At 35.9% G+C, this 13,012-nt stretch overlaps 1 protein-coding gene across 1 annotated transcript in view; it reads left to right on the top strand.

The window, feature by feature from the left end:
* GALC (galactosylceramidase) overlaps positions 1–13,012 on the top strand; it is a 32,429-nt gene that overhangs the window by 14,336 nt on the left and 5,081 nt on the right. The window contains exons 9-16 of the mRNA XM_017728928.1: positions 3,488–3,643; positions 5,707–5,831; positions 7,008–7,135; positions 7,577–7,666; positions 8,954–9,043; positions 9,387–9,531; positions 10,018–10,198; positions 12,491–12,654. Coding sequence (XP_017584417.1) covers positions 3,488–3,643; positions 5,707–5,831; positions 7,008–7,135; positions 7,577–7,666; positions 8,954–9,043; positions 9,387–9,531; positions 10,018–10,198; positions 12,491–12,654 — 1,079 coding nt within the window. The remainder of the gene's footprint in view (positions 1–3,487; positions 3,644–5,706; positions 5,832–7,007; positions 7,136–7,576; positions 7,667–8,953; positions 9,044–9,386; positions 9,532–10,017; positions 10,199–12,490; positions 12,655–13,012) is intronic.

Raw genomic sequence — 13,012 nt, 5'->3', positions numbered from 1 at the left:
TCCCCTAATTGCTAAATACATTAACCTTTATGTATGAGTCTGCAAGCCAAATGCTTTTTCAAATGCAAGATGTAATGGGAAAGTAAAACACAGAAGTATACTGTTAGTAATGTTAGTAGTACCAACGTGTTCAGCTGAAGTCCTTAAAACTTGAGGGGAGAAAATCTTTATGTTTCAGGCTGATGTCTGACTGTACATAACCTAGTTCAGATTCCAGTCTGTGGAAGAAAAATCGTGCAGTACTGTTTTTTGCAGATAGTGTGGCCTGTTAGAGAAGATTATATCTGGTAGAAATATACAGAATGATTTGAAGATAGTTAGGTGTTTGATGTTACACGAATTTACAAGTACAGCAATTACTGTTACAGGACCTCTGGACTTCAAGAAACTGCATTGTTAGACTTGATGTTATGTGACATTCTAGATTTGTTTCATTGACTTTCAAGGCCTCAAAAATCTCTAGGGAAGTGTACATTAGTTGCAATTTTAAAGATTGAAATAAACACAGTTGGGTAATAAAGTGTATATGTGTCTGGTGTTTTTCTTGTTTGTTTTGTTACTTGTGTTTAGGAAGAGCTCATCTAATTTGTGGTTCCTTCACTGTTAAATTGTAATAGTTGATTAGCAGAGAGAGTAGGGGGAATCAACTCCTCTTTTTAATGAAATGTTTACTGTGCTTTTGCAAGGTTTATAAATTATAGTTCAATTATCCTTGCCCTGTATGTGGTCCTTTTATGTGGTAGTTTAACCGTCAGCGCTGTAACATCTATGTGGCTGATCTGCAAATAGAGTATTTTGCATGAAATGTGATATGCTATGTCTTTATTGATACTTTGTGTTTGCAAGAAGAACAAAACATTTTTAATTTTTCCTTTTATAATGTATTTTGGGATTCAGTACGGTAGAGAAAGAAGGTGTCATTTGAAGTCACTTTGTGCTTGACAGTCTTGTTTTGTTTGTTGTAACAGTTGTCCAAGTCACAAAAACATGAATTGAAGCATAGTAGTTTTTGCAGCTAGTGCTGAAGAAGATGCTGCCTTTCTCAATATAAAATTTTGACAATTTGAAAAACATTTTTTTTATTTGTCCTTTCTCTCTGTTCTTTGCTCTCCTTTTTTTTCCAAGCTGTTGAGGTACACATTGGATAAGCATGGTCTGGAGCAGGTGAGGATCATAGCCAGCGATAGACTGTGGGAGCCCATTTCCTTTGTCATGCTGATTGACTCTGAGCTCCACGGAGTGGTCGATGTGATTGGGTAGGGGGTTCTCTGTTCTTCTTTCTTGGTGGTTTGGTTATAGTTTGTCTTCATCTTACTTGTAACTAACACAGCCAAAGCTTTACCTTTCTGTACTCTTACCTGCAAGGAAAGGATTGATACTATAAAACTTTCTTACTAACCCACATCAAATCACACAGCTCTTGTCCCAGTAACAGCCTCAACTTTTAATTGAATCAGGAGTCTTAGATCATGTTGAAGATTCCTGTTGGGCGAGGTTGCACTTCTGATGGATTGAAGGTTTTTTGGACAGCACTGTTTATTCTGAGAGTTGTTTTGGTTACTCCAATTGGTTTGCAAAAGGTGCTTTAGCTTTACGACTTTGTACACAGCCTTGTGTTACTAACTTTGTTGCTTTGTTACTGGTTTGTTACTGAAATGTTTGTGATCCAGAAATGAATTTGGGCTGTGATTCTTCTTTGAGTTACAGTGGCTTGATTCTTAATTCCCATTTTGTTTTGATGGCAAAGTTGTACTTGGAAAACATGCAACCGGCTGAGTTGTTTTACTGGTTCTGGGTTTAGTCATTGTAATAGTAGACTAAATTTGGGATTGATTACTGACTTGATGGCTGAATGGAAATGTGTGTATGAAATGTTCATTAACTTTTCTTTTTACAGTAGCTTAAACTTTACTTACTATGTGCCATTAACTTCCCTGACCCAATCACATGCTTCAAATGTGGCCGTTCCTTGCTTCAACTTGAGTCTTTTCCATTCATGTTTATATATCTGAACCATAGGAGGTGTAGAAATGAAGGCTTTTTTTCTCCAAATACAGATAGGCAGTCAGTGTCATCTGCCCTTCCAATCAGTCCCTCCCCCCATTCTGAACATGAACAGTATCCTGGCAGTTTTTCTTAGGTGGAGTTTTGGATCATGTCTGGATGAAGCTCAGCAGTTTTTACACTGTCTAAGTAAGCTGTATTTGCTTAACTCTTTACAAGTGTAAGTTTACATCCCTGCTCTGATTCAGTCTTAACAGGGAGATTAAATACTCTTGTGTATTTTAGCTTTTATTTGGCAGGGATATTGATACTTAAGAAACACCTTTTCCAGAGTGTGGAAAGACAAATTATTCCTTTTCTGCTTTGTTTTTGCAAGCTATGCACTTTATGCCGTTACAAAACCCTTTTGCTTGGTACTAAGGCAATACTTATGTTCCCAAGCCAAAGGGGAAATACACAGTAATCTGTATGGCAGAGAAGAATGTAGCTAAAATCCCCACTATCTGATACATTACCATTAGTGAAGCTACGTATGAAGGACTACAACACTGGGAAATGGCTCATTGTCCAGTAGAGGGAAAATAATGAAAAAACCCCAACAGTCAGCCTAGAAAAACTGGTGTTTCTTGTATTCCTGCCACAGATGTATCAATTTGTCAAGTTGCAGACTAACAGTAAAGGAAATATTTATGCTTACCTTTCCAGTGCTGATAGTTTCATTTTAGTGTACATGTTTAGTGTGTTCAGTGAATGTGCTAAGTGAGGAAAATCACAACCCTGTTTTCTGCAAGTGATTTTATTTCAGTCAGACAAACCTTGCATGGTGGATTAGTGCTGTGATTGAATATAATCAGTCTCCATTGGGAGAAAGGATCTCTCCTCATACTAAGGAAGATCTTGAAAAGAAAATGAGCTATCGCTATATGTTTCAACTATTAGCAGTTTATACCTCTGTACCTTCTGTAGTCCAGCTAGTATGCTTTTTTGAAACCTGAGTTTATTAAAAAAAGATGTACAAAATCAGTGAAGTTTATGCTTAGTTCTAAGACATTCATGCAGCTAAGTTCTCAGCATAATGCCTAGTGCTGTATCTTATTGTTGGTTTTACATTATTTATGGTTTTGTTTAAAATAGTATGAGTTAGTATGTATTTTCTCTATTCAGCACATTACAGTAATGAACATCTTCAAACTCAATTTCAGCTTGCTTTAGCAAGCTGTGGAAGTTGCATGGTATTTTTAAATCCAAGTTTATCTATATGCTGTCATGTAGCAGAACAAATAATCTACTGATACAAATACAATAAGCTCTGTAATGTTACAGCTCCCCCTTGTTCAATTTTCTTCTATTCCACTTGTAGTATTCCAAAGAAATTTTATTTTTCATTATCAGTTTGAAGGATGTGAATCATTGCTGCTGTATGTACTTCCAAACTTTGATTTTCTCTGTACTAAGTCCTCTTTCTTTTTAAAATACTGTGTAGGGCTCACTATCCTGGGACAAAAACAGTGCAAAATGCCATATTAACTGGGAAGAAACTGTGGTCTTCAGAAGATTACAGTACTTTCAATAATGATGTTGGTGCAGGCTGCTGGGCTCGGATCCTGAACCAAAACTACGTGAACGGAAACATGACCGCGTAAGTGTTGGGCACTGTTGCTCGCTTTCACAACTTGGGGTGTAAGAATTATTTAAAGTACTGTGTAACACGTCCATCTGCTATGGTGAGAAAACAGGTAGACTGAAAGTCACCCCAATGTAGTCTGAATTCAAACATAGTAGGATATGAAGTCTGCTGTTCTTACCTCTTTCTGGGGTAGAAGTACCACAAGTTTCAATGTATTCTTGTTCCCCAGCACCCAGTGGTTTATGCAGTTAATTTCAGATGCCTTTGAGACTGATGATAATTATTAAAAAGAGAATGCTCTTAAGAAGAGCTAACAATAAAAAATATTGTAGGAAAATAACAATAAAACTAGTTTATTGTGTTTTTCTTAAGGTCTTTATCAGATTGTTTATCTTCAATTACAGATGTAATTATCTAGTTTTTCCATACAACTTCTTCCTCAGAATCCATTCTTAAACATGCTGTAGTCTTTTGATACATTGACTGTTCTCTGCACATTTTCTTTCCAAACTGAAAACTGTAATAAAAATGTTCTCTTTAATGGGATAATACATAACTCAGTTTTAGAAAAGAATAGAAAATATAATTTGATGTTTCTGGTGCAACAACTGCTAATCTGAAAGAAAGAGAGAAGTTTGATTAAAGAAAATGTAGGCATCAAGATGTAAGCAAAATTGTTAAAAGCTTTTAGATTCTATTTAACTTCATTTTGGAAAATAAAGAGAAATATTCTTGTCTGTTGCTTCAAGTGGAGTGCAGGAAAAATCACTGATACTTGTAAAGGGAAGTTTCTTGAATCACCTGGTTTCTAAAAATCTTTTGTTTTCTCTGCAAGCTGAAATTTTCAACCAGATGAATATTTCCTGCATGAATTCCTCATCATTCTGCTTGCTTCTTAATCCTCATATGTTTTAGTATCTTAATTTGGGGTCTTCCTTTTCCCATTGTTTTTCTATTTTTACAAGCCCTTTCGAATTATATATGCCCCATTTTTTTTCACAGCCTAACAGCCAGGCATATGTGTTGTATTTATAAATTATTGTAGAATAGTTCCAAGTCCAGATGTCCAGCACTGAAGTTATCTTGGCTTTTATGCTGAAAACAGAATCTTTCTGACTAAAGGCAGCTTCTCTTTCTGCTAAGCTTGTTTCCTTTGAAGTTGAGTTTCCTACCTTTTTTTCTAAGTTTGAAATCAGCAGAACGAGTTTGATGTGAGCAAGCTGAACTTACAATTCAAGAGTTGTTTATTTTATGATCACGTTTTTGTAGAATTCCGGGATCTCTTCTGTATGTATTTATAGTGTGATAAGTCTGTGGCAGTGACTTTAGAATGAGGCCTTTGTACTCACCTGTATTCAACACCAAAACAGATTGACAGCTTTTGCCTTCTGCGTAACTGCTCTGTTAAGCTGTATTTCCATATTTAAGGCCCAGAGGTCTTAAGTTTAAAGCCCTTGCAAAACATTTTCAGTGAAGCGCAAATCAAAGGGCGTGAAGTGATTATCCTTCTCAGTATCCTGACAACGTCTTGAAAGAGCAACAGCTCCTGGAGGATGACTGGTTAAAGTTGTTTGCTGTTTGTTACTTATATAAATAAAGATAAGATCTTTTTTTTTGGTGGTACTTAACTGCTTCCCTAAAAAACTCCATCCAAAACAACTGCCACCATGCACAGCAATAACCAAGCAATCAAAAAAACCTCAACTAAACAACATCCGGCAACAAGCTGTAGACTTTGCTAACAAAATTTTTTCCCTTCAGAATGGGAAAAAGCCCCAAACAGATGGAGTCTTTACCCTCAATACATATTTCCTTTAATGTACAACTTTTTATGGTGCTATAACCAGAGAATTTATCACCAGTTTTGGAAGAAGTACTCCACAGTGGAAGCTGATTTGCTTAATTTTTCTCTCCTGTAGGTTTTTTTTTTTCCTTTTAGCTGGAAAGATATTCCTTCCACAACCACCCCTCAAATTGTTTTCATTATATGCTGGAGAAAAAGGAGGAGTGGATTCTTGTACTGTTAAATCTAATACCATCCATATGAATAGAGCAAACACCTGTTTTTCTTCCAGAACAATTGCATGGAACCTGGTGGCTAGTTATTATGAGCAGTTGCCCTTTGGTCGATGTGGATTAATGACAGCCCAGGAGCCATGGAGCGGCCACTATAAAGTTGAATCTCCTATCTGGATTACAGGTGAAAATTTTGCAGCTGAAAGTTTGGTGATCTGACATCAAGCATCACTGTATTTTCTGAGGCCTTTATTTATTTAGTGTTTTTATGTGTATTATTTTTTTGCACCAAATTAAGGTAGATTTGTGGAAAGTTTTGTGAATACATTAAGAAAGAAGAATACAATCTCATTTCAACAGAAAGCAGAAAAATATAATAAAATATAATATTTGTACTTGAACTTTAGCTGTATCAGAAATGAATGAGGTACTGCCTTTATAGCTGTTACTATTAAAATATTTTGATCTGAAGTGCCTATAAAGGTTAATGTGCTTTCCTGTTTCCTTTCCTTTTTCTATTTTTAATCCTTGAGTATCAATCAATTCCATTTGGTAGTTCTCAATTTAAGATAAATGGAACAAAGAACTTCTTGTCCTGCTGGACATTCTTGGCTTGTGTAAATCAGCATTTCCTTGAGCTTGGGGAAAGGAAAGCATGTTCATGTTGTGATTGTGGACACGGATTCACTGGCTAGTCTGTAGTCCTTCTGTAATATTTTACTGTCTTTGCCACAGTTCTGTAGAGCAACTATGCAGTGCCATGAAGGAGGAACAAGACAAATGCTTTAATTTCTGTTCTTCTGCTAGTTACCTATATATGGAAAAGCATTAAAGGAAAAATGGCCATAGTGTCGCATGAAGAACAGCTGAGCAGTGGTTCCTGTGTCCATGTTGCTCAGGATTTTCATGATCTGCGTCATATTCTTCTTTGATAGTTTCACTTACTTGCTGAAAACCCTACTTAGTTATTCCTCATGGAGTTGCCCATCTGTGCTTTCTCTGGCTCAAATGTTTACTTTATTTAAAGAAAAAGAAAGAGATTCGGGAAAATCTAAACTGTGATGAATATTCAGATTGAATGGGCATGATTACCTTGTATAGTTTGTACTTCATGTCTAAATAATCGCTATCATTTTAACTGTTTTGTCTGCCACAGAGTTGATATTTTTAATTTTGCTGTAGTATAATTCTTTAATCTTTTGTCTGACATAGGTAAAATTTGTTTTGGAAGTTCTATTACTTTCTTCCCCAAATCAGGTTTCTGTTTTGTCAGCATGTATGAGAGAGAGACTTAATTAAGCCTACAAATGGTACCATTTTTTATTAAGTCTTAATGATTATATTCTGATTTTTGTCTCAGCACACACCACACAATTTACTCAGCCAGGGTGGTCATACTTGCAAGTGGATGGACACTTAGAAGGAGGTGGCAGTTTTGTAGCTCTGACAGATGGCCTAGGGAACCTTACCATCATCATTGAAACTATGGTATGTGCATCAGCAATTCCAGTGGACTAGAAAAGTTAAAGGAAATGTTTTGTTATGAAGCACCTGTCTTGATTTACATAGTTCAGTATCTGTGAATGTTCTTTGATACTTGTAGCTTTATTAGTGACTTCACTAGAGGCTGTTTTTTCTATCTGAACTTTAAATACCTAGTTGAGACTTACTGGAGGCCAATATATATGCCATCTTTATCTTTTTATTACACGTTTAATTGGATGACACACTGGGAGGAAGTTACATCATGTGCTTTCTTAAAATCTGTATTCAAAATAAAATTATTAAACGAGTGTAATTGCAGCTATTAAGATAACAGTGAAATAAACTATTGCTTTTTAAATTTCAATTCTATGCTGTATGTTTTTAATGAATGTTTCCATTCCAGTAATGTGTGTTTCTTGTGTTACATTTATTTTTTTCCTTCAGAGTCATAATCACTCTAAATGTATCAGGCCTCCATTGCCAAATTTCAGTGTCCTACCTCAGAGAGCAACTTTCTACCTCAGAGGGTCATTTGTAAGTAGATCTTGAATACATTTGATCAGCCTTGTAAAATGAATTGCCATTCGTATTCAAATACATGCAAATCAGTATCACAGGTTAACAAGAAATTAACAGTCTCCAGTATAGGAGGCTGTTACACCCCGGCAAAGCATTCTACTTCTGTTTTACCATGAGATGCAATGTCATAACTACAAGTGTAGAATTGCTACCTCCCAGTCTAATCATCTCTATATTGGAGAAGAAATGTCACAGAAGGGAAATGCAGCTAAATTTTTCTTTAGAATTTATCCCAAGGCTGGGTACTCTGACATGCTGACACAGTTTGTCGCGCCAGCATGGCCATGGCCTTTCTAGTTATCAGTTAATTTCCAGGGGAATAGCTCTAGTTGATTTTATACTGTAGGTTTTGTTGTTGCATCCTGTGAAGAGATATTCTGAGAATCTCCCAGTTGTTGATTTGTTTATTCTCTTTTTTAATCTCGCTAAAGTAAATTTCCCTATGAAATGTGAACAATACTTTCACAGTGTAAACTGGAGGGAGTCATTGTTAGTTGATTTGGATGATTCCTTCTCAGAAGTTGACAGTCACTTATTTGGAATTGGATTTTGATTTTTTTTGGCAGCATTAGTTTTCTTTAGGAGGAGAGAATTTGTACGATAGTTTTGGCAATAAAATGGTTCACTTAGGAAAAGTAGTTGAGTGTCAGTTTGGATACACAACTCCCTTTTGGGGAAGTATTAGGTGGCTTATCCAAACCAAGCTCTAGGTCGCTTGCTTTGTTGTTGTTAACTGAAAAGAAATTATAGGGGTTAGGTGTGATTAAAATCTGATAACTAATATAGTTGATATGCTGTAGAATTCTGGAGACATGTAAACAAAATACTTTGCTCAAAAATTATTATCAAAGAACTAGCAACTAGACTGAAGGTCTCACAAAAGTGAAACCAGCAGGATATTATTTCAGTCTAGTTACTTCTAGGAAGAGAGCTTGTATCCAAGCTTGTATCTATCACCAATGTTGGTGATAGAGAAGCTAAAGATTGTGTTTGCAGTGCTTTCTGTCTTTATAAGCAACATTAGTGGATGTTAGGACAATGTCTTATTGATGTATAATCTATAGAAACGTAAGGCATATGTAATGGCTAGCTGAATAGAATTGTGGCCTCTAATGTGATCAACAGCTTTAAAATAACAAAAATTAGACATCCATAGAGTACTGGTATTTCTCAAGTTGAATATTCCAGGTTGTTTATTTTGCTGTTGTTGTGTTTTAAATTGTACGGTGTTTTCTGTTGTAGTATATGGTGGAAACCCTTCAAGTGTGGCATTCTAGACTTGATTTTGAATCTGGAAAGTCCAGTCTTTTCCAGCAACTCCTTCCTGTAAAGGTAAGTTGATCAGTTCTAATTACAGTCCCTCTGCAGTTTCAGGTGTGTCTTTCCCTTTTGCTGAAACTCCTTGACCTTCATGCTTAAGCTGCATATTTAGGGCATGTTTTATTAAGGCTGTTTGACTGCAGTTTCACTGGCTATATATAAGCTTAACTGGAGGTAATAAAGAATGTGGGGAAAAGGAGTTTTCAAAGTAGCCCAGAGATACTTAAATGCTGAGGCAAGAAGATGGGATTTTTGCCTTAAATCAGGACTTCAGAGGATCTTCTTTACCTCTGGAATTTGGGTATTTTGTCATTTAGTTGTTAATTTTTGCAGCTTGAGCTTTCTTCAATTCCAGGTATGGAGGGGAAGATTTTCTTTAGATCTAAATGTGGATGAAGTCTACACTTTAACCACACTCAAGACAGGACGGAAATGCGATTACCCAGAGCCGCCTCCTCCTCAGCCCTTTCCTTCAAGTTACAAAGATGATTTCAATATACGTAAGCCAGAATTCTCTTATCCAAAAACTTAATTCATATGCAGATACAATTTGTGATGTAGGAAGGCAGTAAGTTATGTTATTTGAATTGTCTGCATGAGGTAGCTTGAAGATCTGTTTTGTTTTTGTTTATTTATATGTGTTTTTCTGACAACTTACACCTGTATGAGTGTACACCTTACGCCTGCAGTGAGATGTATTTAATTTTATGTCTTAACTGGTAGTCACTAGCACCAATTCTTGATTCAGTTGGTATAGCTCATAACTATAGTGAACTAGTTTTTGGAAGGCAGATTGTGAAGAAAATAATTTAGTTTGCTCATGTGTTTGCAAAACCGCTGTCTGCTTAAAAACTTCAATTTTGGGGATTGCTTTGATATAGCAAGTCAAAAATGTGGAGAAAAATTTTCAGGGGAAATTTCTGAAAACAAGTACACAGAAGAAAAACAATGTTTTAGAGTTGATGTGTATTTTATTTTCTGAACAGGTAATCCACCTTTCAGTGAAGCCCCAAATTTTGCAGATCAGACAGGTGTATTTGAGTACTTTGTAAATGCTTCTGACCCAGGAGATCATGTGTTCACACTCCGCCAGGTGGTGGTTCAGCGGCCCATCACTTGGGTTTCTGATGCAGACCAGACCATCAGTGTCATAGGAAATTTTAAGTGGTATGTAAATACTATTTTGTAGTGGCATTTGGGGAAATGTCCTCCTCACCAGTGTGAGTTATGATCAGTTAATCTGTCTCAAGCCTCATTTCTCTTAGAGGGCTTTTGCGTTTGCCTTCAGATTCACTGTAGACATGTAGGAATGATGATTCAGAGACTTCTGAAAGTCATTGAGCCCTGCTTAGGGCCAAAGATCAACTGTATCTGTCTAAATGACTCTTAAAGGATGGGGAGTCCACCATATTTCTTGGTTGTTTAGCCCACCGCTGCACTATCTTAGAATGTCTTTTTTTGTTTATGTCCTGTTGGGCGTATTTGTTCAAGCTACTTTTTTAGAATCATGGATCTGAGTTGGCATACTAGAAAGACCAACATGTGCCCTCAGTTTCAATATTTCTTAAATTGGACTAAAAAAAAGGATTAATTTTAAACTACGTAATTTTGAGTTGTCTGTCTTATTTGTTAGCAATTTGGATCAGTTTCATAACTCTCAGACTATTTAATTGATAATTTGATTGTATTTGTTGCAGTCTGCCATCTTCTGAGCAGTTCCTAGAATTGTGTGGATTTGATGCCAATGCTGCTTAAACCACTTTTATTGCTGGGTGAAAGTAACTGAGGTTTACTGCTTTGACAAAAGTATGGTTACAATTGCAATTCTTTCTAGGAGCTATAAATTTGCTAGGAGCTACAATGATGGTACTTCAGAATTAAGCGGCATATTTTAGAATAATGTTTGTTTAAAATTAATAAGCATTTGGGAAAGAGCCTGTTAACTAATTATGCTTTTAATAGTAATCATAAACTTCGTGCTTAAAACTTTCTCTTCTGCTTAGAAGTCTAGCCTAAACTCTTTTGATGCAGTCTTTAAAATAGCCATTCTGTCAGGTTTTTTTCACTTTGATTAGATCATTGATCTCACAAATGGTTTTTCAGAACATGCTTCACACTTCTATTTTCAGGCGTGGAGGTGTGATTGAATCAGTTTGGTCCAAAGCCTGAAAGAATATGACCCTCTTGTACTTGGAGGTTGTTCTTCAGTTATCTGATGTTTTTTTTTGCAGCCCTCTGTTAAGAAAAATCTCATATTCCCCCTATAATCAACTTTCCCTCATTGAGTAAATCATATTCAGTGATTCCTATAACAGCTACGCAGGATGTATTCTTAAATTACTGTACTGAGATTCCTAAAACCTTTCTATTACTTTATTTTGGTTCAATTTCTTTCTGAGTCTTTATCTTGTTTTCAGAACCAAGGTTGCTTCCTGAATATTCAGTTTATTATTCAAGTTTTACTGGTCTGTAACTTTTCATAATGCTAGTTCTCCATTTCAGGCCCTCAAGTTTGTTTGCTTCATCCTCAGTTTAAGACTCAACTTGTCCCTAGCAGATATTTTCAACAATGAGAGCCTGCTATTGAAATTCTGAATCAATCTTGCATTAAATTTCTCTGTGGGATGATACTTTATTTCAGTCATCAATGGCAATTTATCATGATTCAAATTCAGGATTGTTTAGTTGGTTGTAGTTTGGATTTTAAACTTGTACATATTAAAGCTTTTTGCTCTCTTATCCTGAATTTGTTAGTGTTTTTCTCTGATGTTTTTATTGAATCTAGGTATATTCTGAAGGTATTACTGTGTAATTAATTCTGTATTGCTTTGAGTCTCTTTATAATGGCTTAAGGAATATGTGGGGGGTCTCTTTTTTAATACATGGGGAGGCAAGAAAGTAATCTTGTTTGTGTAATGACTATATATTCAAGAATCTGGTACGTCTAATAGCATTACATTAGAATGAAAACTCAGGTAATTCTTACCATTACGTTAGAAATTAGCAGAAAAGTTGCTAGAATAGATACTCTCTGAATCAGTTATCAGCTGAGCAGCTGTCAGAGTCTTTTCACATTCTGTAAATAATTATGGATAATTTTTACTTCTTAAGTATGTGAACTTTTGGATGTATCTGTATTACAAGTGCTTTCAGACATGGAATGTAGATTTTTAGTTTGAATATCCACTAATAGAAGTAAAGAATGCTTTTATTTTTTCATGGTTAAGAACCTTGTAGTGCAAGTTCGGCAACGAGGAAGTTATGTTAATTTTCTAGGTGCTATTTGATGGTTCTGGTATTACTTTGCTTTATTTGCCTTTACAGCTCTCATGGCATGCATAACACAGTGCTTTACTGTTGAGCTGGGGTGTCATCTCAGGAAAATCAAATAATTTCTACATATTGCCTGCTCAAAAAAATGGATTCCTTTCTTGTTGAAACACTAAACTTCTCTTACAGGGTAAACCTGACAGTCACTTGTGACATCTACATAGAAAAACCACATGATGGGGGCGTGTTTATTGCAGGAAGAGTTGACAATGGTGGGATATATGTGCGACGTACCAAAGGAGTTTTCTTCTGGGTTTTTGCAGATGGCACCTACAGAGTCACTGGTGACCTAGGTAAGCAGCTCTTTGCAAAAGTGGGTGCTGACACATGGACATGTCATTTTGATAACTTTGATAAAAATGGGTAATATTCAGATTTTATAGTTCATCATCACTACGAATTTAACCTGTTGTGTTCTAATGATGGCCACTTTTCATATGTGGAGAAAGCATTTGAAGGCTACTGGCTGGCCCATTTCTCAGGCTCAGCTTTCTGGAGTTTTTGTTTTTCCACTGACAAAACCTGTTTTACGTTATTTTGCTTATCATAAATACTCTGATACAATATTAATTACAGAAAGATTTGATCTGTGTTCTAAACTACACATTTAAAAAATCCTGATTGACATGAAGTGGGCTTTTCTTAGAGAGC

The sequence above is a fragment of the Corvus brachyrhynchos genome, unplaced genomic scaffold (assembly GCF_000691975.1).
Source record: "Corvus brachyrhynchos isolate BGI_N302 unplaced genomic scaffold, ASM69197v1 scaffold1, whole genome shotgun sequence".
NCBI classification, from domain to species: domain Eukaryota; kingdom Metazoa; phylum Chordata; class Aves; order Passeriformes; family Corvidae; genus Corvus; species Corvus brachyrhynchos.
This window is presented reverse-complemented; position numbering and strand designations above follow the sequence as displayed.